Here is a 12,526-nt window from a genome sequence, read left to right on the forward strand (position 1 = left end):
AATAAATACTGCCCCTCAATGAGGCCAAACTTCCATCAGTAAAACGCCACACATCCATATTCCACACTGCTTCACACATTAAATGCTCGCTTCCGTCTGAGACCAGTTAGGAGAAGATCCAAGTATGTCCTGTGTGTTGAAAGAGACAATTGAAAGAGAATTAGCACTAAAGCTGTTTCCTTTCTTATTCTTTTCTGTTCTTTTTTTTAAAAGTGCTGCAGACTTGACAGAGAAGAATGAGGGGGTGAATAATTAGATCTTTAGCTGTGACATTATGCTCAATACACTTGGCTGCCTTCTCTACAAACATACAGAAAAGCCTTTAAAAAATGAAATGATAAAGCTTTGTTATTGTAATGACGGGTGGTGGGTTTTCAGCTTTAAAGCACATTGCAAATTCTGATAGGGCTGATATTTTGTTCCATCACACGGTTGCCTCCACACACAGCCTAACTGTGTGGAGAGTGGAGGCTATCTAGGTCAAGCATCCCATCAGCACAAGGATTTCTGCTTGTGCGATGGGACTTCCACCCCCTCTCCTCCCCCTGCACACATCCTGCACCCTCCCCAGATCTGCTCTGTAGGGTTGGGGCAAATCTGCCTAGAACAGATTTAGGGAATGCACAGGGAACCAATGGGGGTAGTCTAGGGTTGCCATACTCAGAAGAGCAAAAAAGGGAACATATTTGTAGGTGGGGAGGGAGGGGGGAGGAAGAAAAAATAGCAGTATTTGTGTGTGCGCAGTAAAATATAAAAGGTGTGTTGAAATATTTAATAATGGTAATAAAAAATGAAAATGGGGACAATAATTAAGAGATGTCAGCGAAAGGAGAGTAGAAAGAGAAGGGGAGATATAGTTAAAAGAAGAAGGGGATTCCCCCTCCTCCCCGAGAAAAGGAAGAAAAGAAAATGACCAAAAATTCAAAAACAAACTTCTTCTTCTTCTTCTTCTTCTTCTTCTTCTTCTTCTTCTTCTTCTTCTTCTTCTTCTTCTTCGCTGCCAAGTCTCCCGTTTTCCCCAGGAAATCCCCGTTTTTCCAGCTGTTTCTAGCTGAAAAAAAGGATTTTTTTGTTTTCCCCCGGGTTATTCTGGCGCGGAGGCCATTTTGGAACTGGGCGGAGCATGCTCAGAAGCGGCTTTTGATGCTGCTCTGCCCAGTTCCAAAATGGCTGCAGTGTGACTTCTGGTGCGGTGGCCATTTTGGAACTGGGCAAAGCAGCATCAAAAGTCACTTCTGAGCATGCTCCACCCAGTTCCAAAATGGCGGCAGCGCTACTGCCGGCCAGCTATTTCTGGCCCGGTCCCTTATTTCTCTGACAGCAACTTGGCAGGTATAATTATTATTACCCCACCCATCCGACTAGGTTGGCCCAGCCACTCTGGGCAGCTTGCAATATATATACCGCGTTTCTCTGAAAATAAACCATACCCCGAAAATAGGCCATAGTGATAGGCAGTTTAACCTTGTAGGTTAAACTGTACCATACTTATATATATATATAATAAGACATCCCCTGAAAATAAGCCACCGTGTTTTTTTTTAGGAAAAATAAATAATAATAATAATAATAATAATAATAATAATAATAATAATAATTTATTATTTATACCCCGTCCATCTGGCCGGGTTCCCCCAGCCACTCTGGGCGGCTTCCAACCAAACAGAAATTCTAAAATACAGAAATCCATCAAACATTAAAATACAGAAATCCATCAAACATTAAAAGCTTCCCTAAACAGGGCTGCCTTGAGATGCCTTCTAAAGGTCTGGTAATTGTTGTTCTCTTTGACCTCTAGTGGGAGGGCATTCCACAGGGTGGGTGCCACTACCGAGAAGGCCCTCTGCCTGGTTCCCTGTAGCTTTGCTTCTCGTAGTGAGGGAACCGCCCAAAGGCCCTTGGCACTGGACCTCAGTGTCTGGGCAGAACGATGGGGGTGGAGACGCTCCTTCAGGTATACTGGACCGAGGCCGTTTAGGGCTTTAAAGGTCAACACCAACACTTTGAATTGTGCTCGGAAACGTACTGGGAGCCAATGTAGGTCTTTCAGGACCTGGTGTCTTATTTTTGGAGAAACACGGTAAATTGCAAGAATAAAACACTGCACATTAAAAAGCTTCCCTATACAGAGTTGTCTTCAGCTGAGGGTTTAATAGTTACTTATCTCCTTGGCTTGAAACTCTCCAATATTTATCAGATGAAATAAATATAAAATATAAACTGCAGAAAGAGGAAGTTGAAATGACTGTAAAACTATTGAAATGCATATAACAGAAAATTACATTTTAAAAAAATTCTCCGATGAAAATAGGGACACCCTAAGGAAAAGTGGGACATTCCGAGATCAAACCGGAAACCGGGAGGGCTTCTGTAACTTCAGCACTGTCGCTGTAAAATAGGAACATTAGGAGGTTCTGCAACCATAATCTAGTTGCAAGGAATCCCAAAGTCTCCTGGAAAACAGTTTTAAAATCCCCACTGATCTAGAAGATCAGGCCTAACAAGCTGATTGCCGCACCAGAGATAGGTGACTGCTCTCCACCTGCTCCAACGTTGGGCTTGAGCGACAGGTAGCCACAAAGAGCTGTTGCCCTGAAGGGGATGCCTTGCATTTGCTGCCTGAGCAGTTTCTTTGCAAACCCATTTATTACCTCGCTTCCTCCTCATCCGCTGCAACTCGACAGCCGGAGCCTTTGACCCAGAAGTGCTCCATCAATCAGCTGCTTACCTGCTACCATCAGTGACCTTTTGCTTTGGAAAAAAAATAAATCAAATATGGATAGATGTGCATGCTAGAGCTAAGCGAAAATGTCAAAATTGTGTGTGTGTGTTTGTGCTTCTGTGGATTGTGTGTATGGAAGCGAAGGCTGGCAATAAAATAAAATGTTGTCTTGTCCCCTCCTACCAGTGGAAGTCTCTGCGGAATCTCAGTTCCCTCTGCAAATCATAGAATTATAAAGTTGGAAGGCACCCCAAGGGCTGTCTAGTCCAACCCCATGCAATGCAGGAATCTCAGATATTTAAAGGGAGGCTTTCCATTGCCAGAATTCAAGGCCCTCCTTGTCATGAGACAAAGGTTCTTGAGAGCAGAAGCAGTAAGGCCTACAAGGACTACACAATCATTCCCTGTTAACAGCAAACTGCTAAGTCCCTTTGACTCGTGACTCATCTTGAGTGAAGACTCATTCTCCCTATAAAAGTAGCCAGCCTCTCTGTGGGCCTCACTCTGTGTCAGTTGTCTCTGTGTGCCTCAGCCAGTGTGTGTGTTGTTGCAGACAGAGTGGCTCCAGGACTCTAGTAAATCACTAAGACTGTGCTTCTGTGAAGAGTCAGATAGCTGCTATGAGCACTCTGTATATGCTCTTTAACTATGCTGTTTCTGAACAAGTTTATTTTCTTCAGTAAAACTTTTATTCTGTTTATGAAGAAGACTCTTTTGATTAGTTTACCGCTGTGCGACACTCCTCAATCTACACCCCTTCCCACCAGCCCTGCTTTGCACCCTCCTCATGAGGTTGAATCCTGACAAGACAGAAGTACTGTTTGTGGGGGACAGGAGGCGGGCAGGTGTGGAGGACTCCCTGGTCCTGAATGGGGTAACTGTGCCCCTGAAGGACCAGGTGCACAGCCTGGGAGTCATTTTGGACTCACAGCTGTCCATGGCATAGCTGCCAAGTTATCCCTTTTTTTAAGGGATTTTCCCTTATGCTGAATAGGCTTCCTCGCGAGAAAAGGGAAAACTTGGCAGCTATGGTCCATGGAGGCGCAGGTTAATTCTGTATCCAGGGCAGCTGTTTATCAGCTCTATCTGGTACACAGGCTGAGACCCTACCTGCCCGCGGACTGTCTCGCCAGAGTGGTGCATGCTCTAGTTATCTCTCGCTTGGACTACTGCAATGCGCTCTATGTGGGGCTACCTTTGAAGGTGACCTGGAAACTACAATTAATCCAGAATGCGGCAGCTAGACTGGTGACTGGGAGCAGCCGTCGAGACCACATAGCACCGGTCTTGAAAGATCTACATTGGCTCCCAGTACTTTTCCGAGCACAATTCAAAGTGTTGGTGCTGACCTTTAAAGCCCTAAATGGCCTCGGTCCAGTATACCTGAAGGAGCGTCTCCACCTCCATCGCTCTGCTGATCCTGTGCCGAGGGCCTTCTGGCGGTTCCCTCGCTATGAGAAGCCAAGTTACAGGGAACCAGGCAGAGGGCCTTCTCAGTAGTGGCACCCGCCCTGTGGAATGCCATCCCACCAGATGTCAAAAAGAAAAATAACTACCAGACTTTTAGAGGACATCTGAAGGCAGCCCTGTTTAGGGAAGCTTTTAATCTTTAAGAAATTAGTGTATTCTAATATTTCTGTTGGAAGCTGCCCAGAGTACCTGTGGAAACCCAGGCAGATGGGCGGGGTATAAATAAATTATTATTATTATTATTATTATTATTATTATTATTATTATTATTGCTTTTGCATGGCTGGAAAGTGTTATTGAACTCTGATCATGCCTCTTGCTTGCTTGGAGGGAGGAGGGAGTGGTGTTGGCCCTGTGTGTGCAGCAAGAAACCTCTGGAATATATATAGCCTACTGAACAAAGGTTAAGATCCACGGTCTGTTGCCCCACCCACCACAGGCAAACAGCCCCAGTAAGGCTGCCCATGACGGAATGCTGAAAAACCTCCCTCCACCTCCACAACCATGTATCATCAGTGGCGTAGTAATGGGGGGCGGGAGGGGGTGCCGCCCTGGGCGGCAGCAGGCTTGACGGGGCTGACCACCTCTGACGGCCACCACCGCACGACGTGGCCGCCGCCATTGATGAGAAGCCCCAATGCAAGTGAGACTGCCTCACTCTGCGGCTTGCTCGCGGGGTTTGCTGCGTCGCTGCGTCGTATAGCTCCTGTGCGTGCATGCTTCGCGTGTCGTGACACGTGCGCCATGCGTCATGACGCATACATCGTGACACGTGCGTTGTGACGGGCACCCTGCCCCCTGGCTGGGTGCCTTTCAGTTTGCTGCCCCAGGCAGCCAGAAGGCTAGCTACGCCGCTGTGTATCATTGCAGTGCACTTGCAATATTGCGATGGGTCGCGGGTGGTGCTGTAGTCTAAACCACTGAGCCTCTGTGGCTTGCCGATCAGAAGGTTGGCGGTTTAAATTCCCGTGACGGGGTTAGCTCCCATTGCTCTGTCCCAGCTCCTGCCAACCTAGCAGTCCAAAAGCAGGCCAGTGCAAGTAAATAGGTACCGCTGTGGCAGGAAGGTAAACGGCGTTTCCGTGCGCTCTGGTTTCCGTCACAGTGTCCTGTTGCACCAGAAGCAGTTTAGTCATGCTGGCCACATGACCCAGAAAGCTGTCTGTGGACAAACGCCAGCTCCCTCGGCCTGAAAGCGAGATGAAAGCCGCAACCCCATAGTCACCTTTGACTGGACTTAACCATCCAGAGGTCCTTTACCTTTACTTTTGTACTTGCAATATTCTCCGGTTATACTCTCTATGTTCACATAACAGTGAAAACCCGTTTTTGCTGGGATATTTCTGAGCAGGTCATGATCACCATGAGGCAGCAGAGGCAATCTCTTTCCAGCATGGAATGGTTCCAACTGGTTTGTTCAGCTGCCAGACTGGGAAATAGGATCAGCTGGAGCAGCTAACTGGATGAGATTACAGCAGAATTTTAGCATTACATTAACCTAATTGTGAATGAATGGTCAAAGTGGCTTATTTTCAATTGGCAAGATGCACTTAAATCATTTTACCTAGCAGATGGAAAGCAGGGATGGGTGAATCTGTCCATTGTGATCTCTCTCTGTCACTCATTTCCCCCCCCCCATTCTTTATGCTCAGTTCTTAACATTTATGCAGCAGTTTGTGAATTTTCCTTTAGAGTCCTCATCAGTGAATTTCTTCTTTTAGCTGCCCCTGAAGTTTCCCAAACCCTACCCCTGATAAGGCCAAGGAAAGGTGGGTGTGGTTTGCCCAAAATGGCCTGGTGGGCTGGATTAGGCCACTGTCCACAGGTTCCTTTGTCCACAGTGATGGAAAGGCACCAGGGACTGGATCACTGAGCTACCAGAGCGGGCTCATCCAGATTAGTCCTTGGTCCCATGACTGATGCCCAACACAACTCAAATTCTCATCTCCCCCCAACCACTTCCATTTCGCTTGATATTTTCACCACCGACCCAGAGGTGACTGGAGCATATGGACTTCATTGGGAAACTAATTAAAGTGCCATCAATACCCATTAGGCACCCTTGCACTTTGGGATGTTAATTTGGAAGGACCTGCGGGCTTTCATAATGTGATAAATGCTCCGAGTGTTACAGGGGAACCAACAATCATTATTTTTCATTGACAAAACCTATGCCGCTGCCTGTTGAAACCTTTGGACCCTTTGGAAATGTCAGCTCCGAGGAACGCTTCATCAGTGAGCCACTTAATTTTTGTCACAGAATCCTATTAACGCACTGAGCCGGCATCGAGTAATGGCTAAGAAAGCAAGCTGTGGAGCAAGAAGTCCCCTGATTCAAATCTCACTTCTGCACTTCAGGCTAGTTGCTCTGGCTCAGTTGAGATGTCATGAGAAACCATGGTTTGCTGGCATGCAAATGAGCCCGCATGAGACTTGGGCTTGCACGCTCCCCTTCCCTTCAGTGGCGGAGGAAGGGGGGTGCTGTAGGTGTGGGCCACCCCAGGTGTCACCACTGAGGGGGGTGATAAAATGCCGGGTGGCACTCACCGCGGTGCCTGCAGTGTGCCCAAGCCACGTATCTCTCCTGGGAGAGACATGGTGGCCTGGGCATGCGCAGGTTCTGCCCTGCCCAAATGGTCCACCCGCTGCCTCCCCCTTAGCTGTAGGGCGGATGAGTGGGAGGAGGCAGGCAGACTCCGGAGGCCCCATGGTGCACCCTGCCCTTATGGGCAGCTTGCCTCTCCCTCGCCCTGCCCCTATGGGCACCGTGCCCCGCCCCTGGGTGCCTCGCCCCAGGCACCCTCGCAGCTTCCTCCTCCGCTGCTTCCCTTCTCCCCCGATTTCACACTTGAAAGGAGGAGATAAACTCTTAAACCAGGCTTCCTCAAACGTGGCCATCCAGATGTTTTGAGACTACAATTCACACCATCCCTGACCACTGGTCCTGGGAGTTCTGGGCCAAAAACATCTGGAGAGCCGAGTTCGAGGAAGCCTGTCTTAAACCTCCACTTTTAAACAAACCACAGTTTCCTGTGACATCCAGACTTGAGGAATCGTGGTCAATTTAAACAAGGGTTTGGAACCTTTTCACCCATTGAGGGCAACATTCCTCAGGTGTAGTCTGTTATGACAACATTACAGTGGGTGAGACTGGATCGAAAAGTGGGTGGAGGTAAAGCAAAGAGGCTCAACTTGTTACAAATCTTTCCTATCTGTCTGTGGCGGCTTTGCCAGGAAGTACTGCCAAGAGCACTCCTATCTCTCCTTTTCTTCCTTACCTAAAGTTTTAATGTGTTTTAAATAATTGACATGACAACTCATTAGTTCAGCCCCAGCCTTTCCCCCAGACGCGGCAGAGAAATTCATTAGGGTTTGCTGATGCTCGTCTTGTTAACTCTGCCAGATGTTTTCCAGTTCATGAAGTGGGATTGAGAGGAGACCACAGGGGAAAGAGTGGGGAGAGGTGAGATTAATGGATAGGCAGGCCCTTTTGCTGGATTGAATGGTAGCAGGTAGCAGCGGATAATTCTGTTTGATTATCTAGGACAAGGTTGAAGAACCTTGGAGCCTCCAGATGTTGAACTCCAAATCCCATCAGCCTCAGCTGGCATGGCCAGTCGCCAAGGATGATGGGAGTCGTAGCCCAGCACATCTGGAGAACCATGGGATCCCAATTCATGGACCAGGACACTGGTTTTAAACTGGTAGGCCAACACACACATGTGGTTTGCGCTCTGACCAAGGTTCCATCACATTAGCAGCATTATCACTGTTTCATGTTGGCTTCTTTTTAAATAGGAGAGAGGCAGGGATAGAGGGGGAAGGGGAACCCGCTGCCTGCCTGTGTTTGCAGTGTAGAAATGGATGGACCAGTTGTCTGACTCAGGAATAAAATACAGCTCTAAAATACTGGCGGTGAAATTTAGGTTGCTAGGTAGGAGAATGCAAAACAGGACCTTCGAGTTAGCTTTTTCGGAAATGATACCAGTTAAAAGGAAGGTTGAGATTTACAGGAAGGTGAACGCCCAGCGAAACACCCTGTACTCCCATGGAATCATTGTTTACGCATAGACCTTATTTAGTTTTCAAATCTAAGTTTATTGAGCATGTTGTTGTCTAATGAGGCTTGAGAACTGGTAAGCCGGCATATACTAGGTAAGCCCTAGTGATAAAGTGTGACTGAGCACCACTAAAGTTGTGGTGGTTAGAATGTTGGACTAGGACCTGGGACACCAAGTTTCAAATCCCAACTTCGCCATGAAGCTCCCTGGCTGACCTTGGAGCAGTCACTGCCTCTCAGCCTAACCCATACCCCCCTCAACATTTTGGGAGGGCAACTTGGGGCACCCCTCCATCCCACTGACCCCATCGTTCACCTGCCTGCCCATTCACCCCTCCCTCCTCCTATCTTTGCCTGCTGGCCTCCTCCTCAGCCTCAGAAGACACTGTGCTGCCCAACATAGGCTAGGGGAAGGTTGCACTGCTTTGCACAACCTTGAGAGATGCTACAAGGCCTAGCAGAAGACTGCACCAGCCCGTGTGGCATTGGGAGATGCTGTTTTGACCGGCGTGGCCTCCGCCTCCTCTGGCAGTGGCATTGCCCCAGATGTACTTCCAGAAGCCAGCTGGTGTGGCCAGAGCCCAGGAGCCAAAATTGGACATCTCGGATTGGGATCAGAAGCCAGGGTAGCTTCTGTCAATCAGGGATGTCCTGCTAAAAATCGGACAGTTGGAGGGTATGCTCACCTGCCACACAGGGTTGTTGGGAGGCTACAAATGCGGAGGAGGAGAACCATGTGCACCTTGAGCTCCTTGGAGGAATGGTGAGCTATAAATGTAATAAATAAGTAAATACCCTTCGGAACTTGTTCAAATGCTTTCCTTTCTGCTGGATGTCAGTTCAATTCTGCAGCAAATAAAAAGGCACCCAGTGTGGAGCAGGTCTCTTCATTTATTTATTGGTCTGATGTTGGTTTCCTTAACATTTGTTACATCTACAAACACTTTGCGGCAACCTTAAAATTTATCTTGGTTAATGGGATGCTATCTTAAAGCTCAGCAGACTGTCGAGCATCTCTAAGCAAAGTGAGGGCTGGTGTGTTTGTGCACATAAATTATTGCACAGAGAGCAAGAAGGCTGAGCAAGCAGAGGAAAGCAAATAACCCAGATGCCGAGAAACTGATCTTAAACTGGGGTCAGTGCCTTTAAGGGAACCTCTTAAGGTTGCACAAGGCCCACTTTGTACGTAATGCTAAGCTACGGTTTATGGTGTAATCGTAACAATGTCTGTTCAGAAGGCAATGAATTCAATGGGGCTTACTTCCAGGTAAGTGGGTTAGAATGGAAACGATAGGGTGGTATTCGACTATGTTTTACTCAGGGTAGATCCCCTGAAGTTAAAATGTATCCGAATACCACCCTTTATCGCTATAAGAAGGCACTTTATTTTGCCAGAACTCGAAAGGAATTAATGCTGCAAGAAAGCATTAATGTGATGTTTTTAAAAAATCACGATTTCCCCTCCTCAACAAAATCATGCTTCTCTTTCTCGCTTCTTTCACAGTCCAGAAGCCAGTCCCGAATTGGCCGGAAGCAAAGCGCCAAGCAGAAGGTATGTTTATTAACTCATCCATTAAATGATTGTGCTTTGACTTAATGTGTTTAAACTCCTCTTAGGTACCTGGACTTTTAGTTCTTCCACAGAGGTGGAGACAGATCTTCAGGAGAGAATTGATGGGCAAAGGAGGGATTCAGCACCCCAAACTTGTGTCAATCAGTTATCCAGAAAAAAGAGCCAGGGTGGTTGGATGGGGGGGGCACCAATTGCAAAACAACCAATGTCTCAAGAAGCTTCAGAAGGTGCAGGAAAAAAAATATTTTTACAATCGGATACAACTGGATGCCATTTTGAATCAAGATGATGGACTGAACCTTCAAAAACTGCACTGATCTTACCCGCTGGTTGATTTTGTTGGTTTCTTCGAATTCCCAAGCAATGCTGAGTTTGAGGCTGCTAGTATCGTGAAGCACAGGATTTCACAAGGCCAGTGACTGTATCTGTCACTACCATTATGACAATTGGCTGGTGATGGGCAGGGTATAAATAATAAATTATATTATAACATTATAAAATTGTATTCAAGGGATTTGGGGTCAGTTTGGCCGCAATGTATGCAAAAGAGGTGACCTTAATGGCTAATACTTCTGCACACCAATAAATACAGAATCATGTTTCAGGGAGTTCCCCTGTCCTTCAGTACAGGCCCAACCAAGATTGCTGTCGTAGTCCCAGGGAACCTTTGCTGGTTAATGTTTCAGGCCAGCCTCAGAGAATCAATTTTATGCTGAGCAGTGCTGTCATCTCTAGTGCAGTTACTCTAAACGTCACTTTTATTTTTATTTGTTTATGAAACTTCTCCATCGCTTGTCACCCAAAGGGTATCCAAGCAACTTAAATATATACTGTATGCACAAATCATTATACAGTGGTACCTCAGGTTACAGATGTTTCAGGTTACAGACTCCGCTAACTCAGAAATAGTACCTCGGGTTAAGAACTTTGCTTCAGGATGAGACCAGAAATCGCGCGACGGTGGCAGCGGGAGGCCCTATTAGCTAAAGTGGTACCTCAGGTTAAGAACAGTTTCAGGTTAAGAACGGACCTCCAGAACGAATTGAGTTCTTAACCCGAGGTACCACTGTACCGTAGAAAACCGGGTTAGGAATCATAGAACACATTAATATTCCATGCCATATATTGGGAATACAAAAACCAAGCAACCAGCCGCTCCCCTAACAGTAACAGAAAACTTTGCAGGGTGCAAGCAGCAAGCAAAACAATGCTCCCACCCACCAAATAGCTGATTAAAAAAACAACTAAACCCCCTCTCTAGCTCCCACCCAAAAAATAAAAAATAAACCAAGTGATTTTTTTTTAAAAAAATCTCCCCATCAAACCAAGAAGCCCAGTAACATGGGCAGCTGCTATAAATCAGTTTGTCCTCCATTGTGGTCCAGGGATGGTCCAGCATCTCTCTCCTCCTTTCAGGGAGAGCAGCAGCAAAAGCAGAGCAGGAAGATGGGTTTTACTTTTTTTGCCATTTCCCCAGTTATTGCTGCTTTCCCACCGTTGGTGTTTCTTTAAGCAGAAGCCAGGTCTTCCAAGTTTTAGCGCTCGCCTTTGGCGTTGATTTTAAGTGGATCAACTTATGGCTGCGTTAAGGATTTAAGCAGCAGAAGAAGGTTTGTAACTCCAGTGAGCGTGGGAGCGCTTTCAAAGTAATTTGCACAGGACTCAATCCCCAAAGTGGAAGGTAAATCTTTTGGGGGGACTGTGATTCGGGGGGGAGAGGGCCTCAGAATTTGTTCCTCGGCAATAAGTTTCTGCCGAAAGAGACCTTGTTTTTCAAAATCCTTTCTGTTTTGAAGAGATAGCAGGGGGGAGTTGCAGTGCGCAAGTGGAAATCCTCGCGCTGGTGAAATACATTAGTTGGATACTGCCCCAGGTATTTTGCCCAGGTTGTAAGTCATGTCAGGATTTGCCCATGCATTCCTGTGATATGCAATAAAGCTAGCGCTCGTCCTCCATGTATCTTGGAAAGGGGACATGCGCCATGTGTCAGAGAAGAGACAGCAGCTGGCCTTTAGCACTGCCTGGGCTTGGCAGTACATGCACACATATGCCTTTGCATCTTTATTATAGCAGTGTGTCAGGGCACCATGTAGCACAATGACACAACGTAGCATTGCTTACAATACACCATGCTGTATGGCATTACCGGTATATCACATTCTCATTACACATAGTATCACGTTTCCCATAGTAACAGGACTCCATTAAAATCCCTTAGAACTGAAAACGGAATTATAGTGTCTCATTCTACTTATCAGTTCAGCATAAGGTTGATACTTTGTCTGCTCTTTTTATTTTATTTTATTTTTATTGTTTACTATATAGGCTGTTGGTTGAGGTGATGTGATTATCATATTCTGTGGCACTCTGTTCTGGACTGACTCACAGTAATTATCTCCACATGGTCTGTGCTGGTCTGTATGTACTTGAAGGTACCATGGCTACTCAAAGCATCTAAAAAAGCGGTGTTCATACATGCCTCCTTCTAAGCAGCGGTGCATGAAATGTCTCTCTAAATCAGGGGTAGGCAAACGAAGGCCCGGGGGCCAGATGCGGCCCAATTGCCTTCTCAATCCGGCCCATGGACGGTCAGGAATCAGCGTGTTTTAACATCTCAGTGGTCACGGGTAGGAGGAGGAGTTACGCTAAGACCAGACCATGTCATTACCGAGGAGGCAGACTTAGTCGTTGTCTGAGGACT

General features: G+C 46.8%; 1 protein-coding gene across 1 annotated transcript in view; it reads left to right on the plus strand.

The window, feature by feature from the left end:
- RASGEF1B (RasGEF domain family member 1B) overlaps window positions 1-12,526 on the plus strand; it is a 223,434-nt gene that overhangs the window by 21,314 nt on the left and 189,594 nt on the right. The window contains exon 2 of the mRNA XM_088660602.1: window positions 9,757-9,804. Coding sequence (XP_088516728.1) covers window positions 9,757-9,804 — 48 coding nt within the window. The remainder of the gene's footprint in view (window positions 1-9,756; window positions 9,805-12,526) is intronic.

The sequence above is a fragment of the Zootoca vivipara genome, chromosome Z1, assembly GCF_965207765.1.
Source record: "Zootoca vivipara chromosome Z1, rZooViv2.hap1.1, whole genome shotgun sequence".
NCBI classification, from domain to species: domain Eukaryota; kingdom Metazoa; phylum Chordata; class Lepidosauria; order Squamata; family Lacertidae; genus Zootoca; species Zootoca vivipara.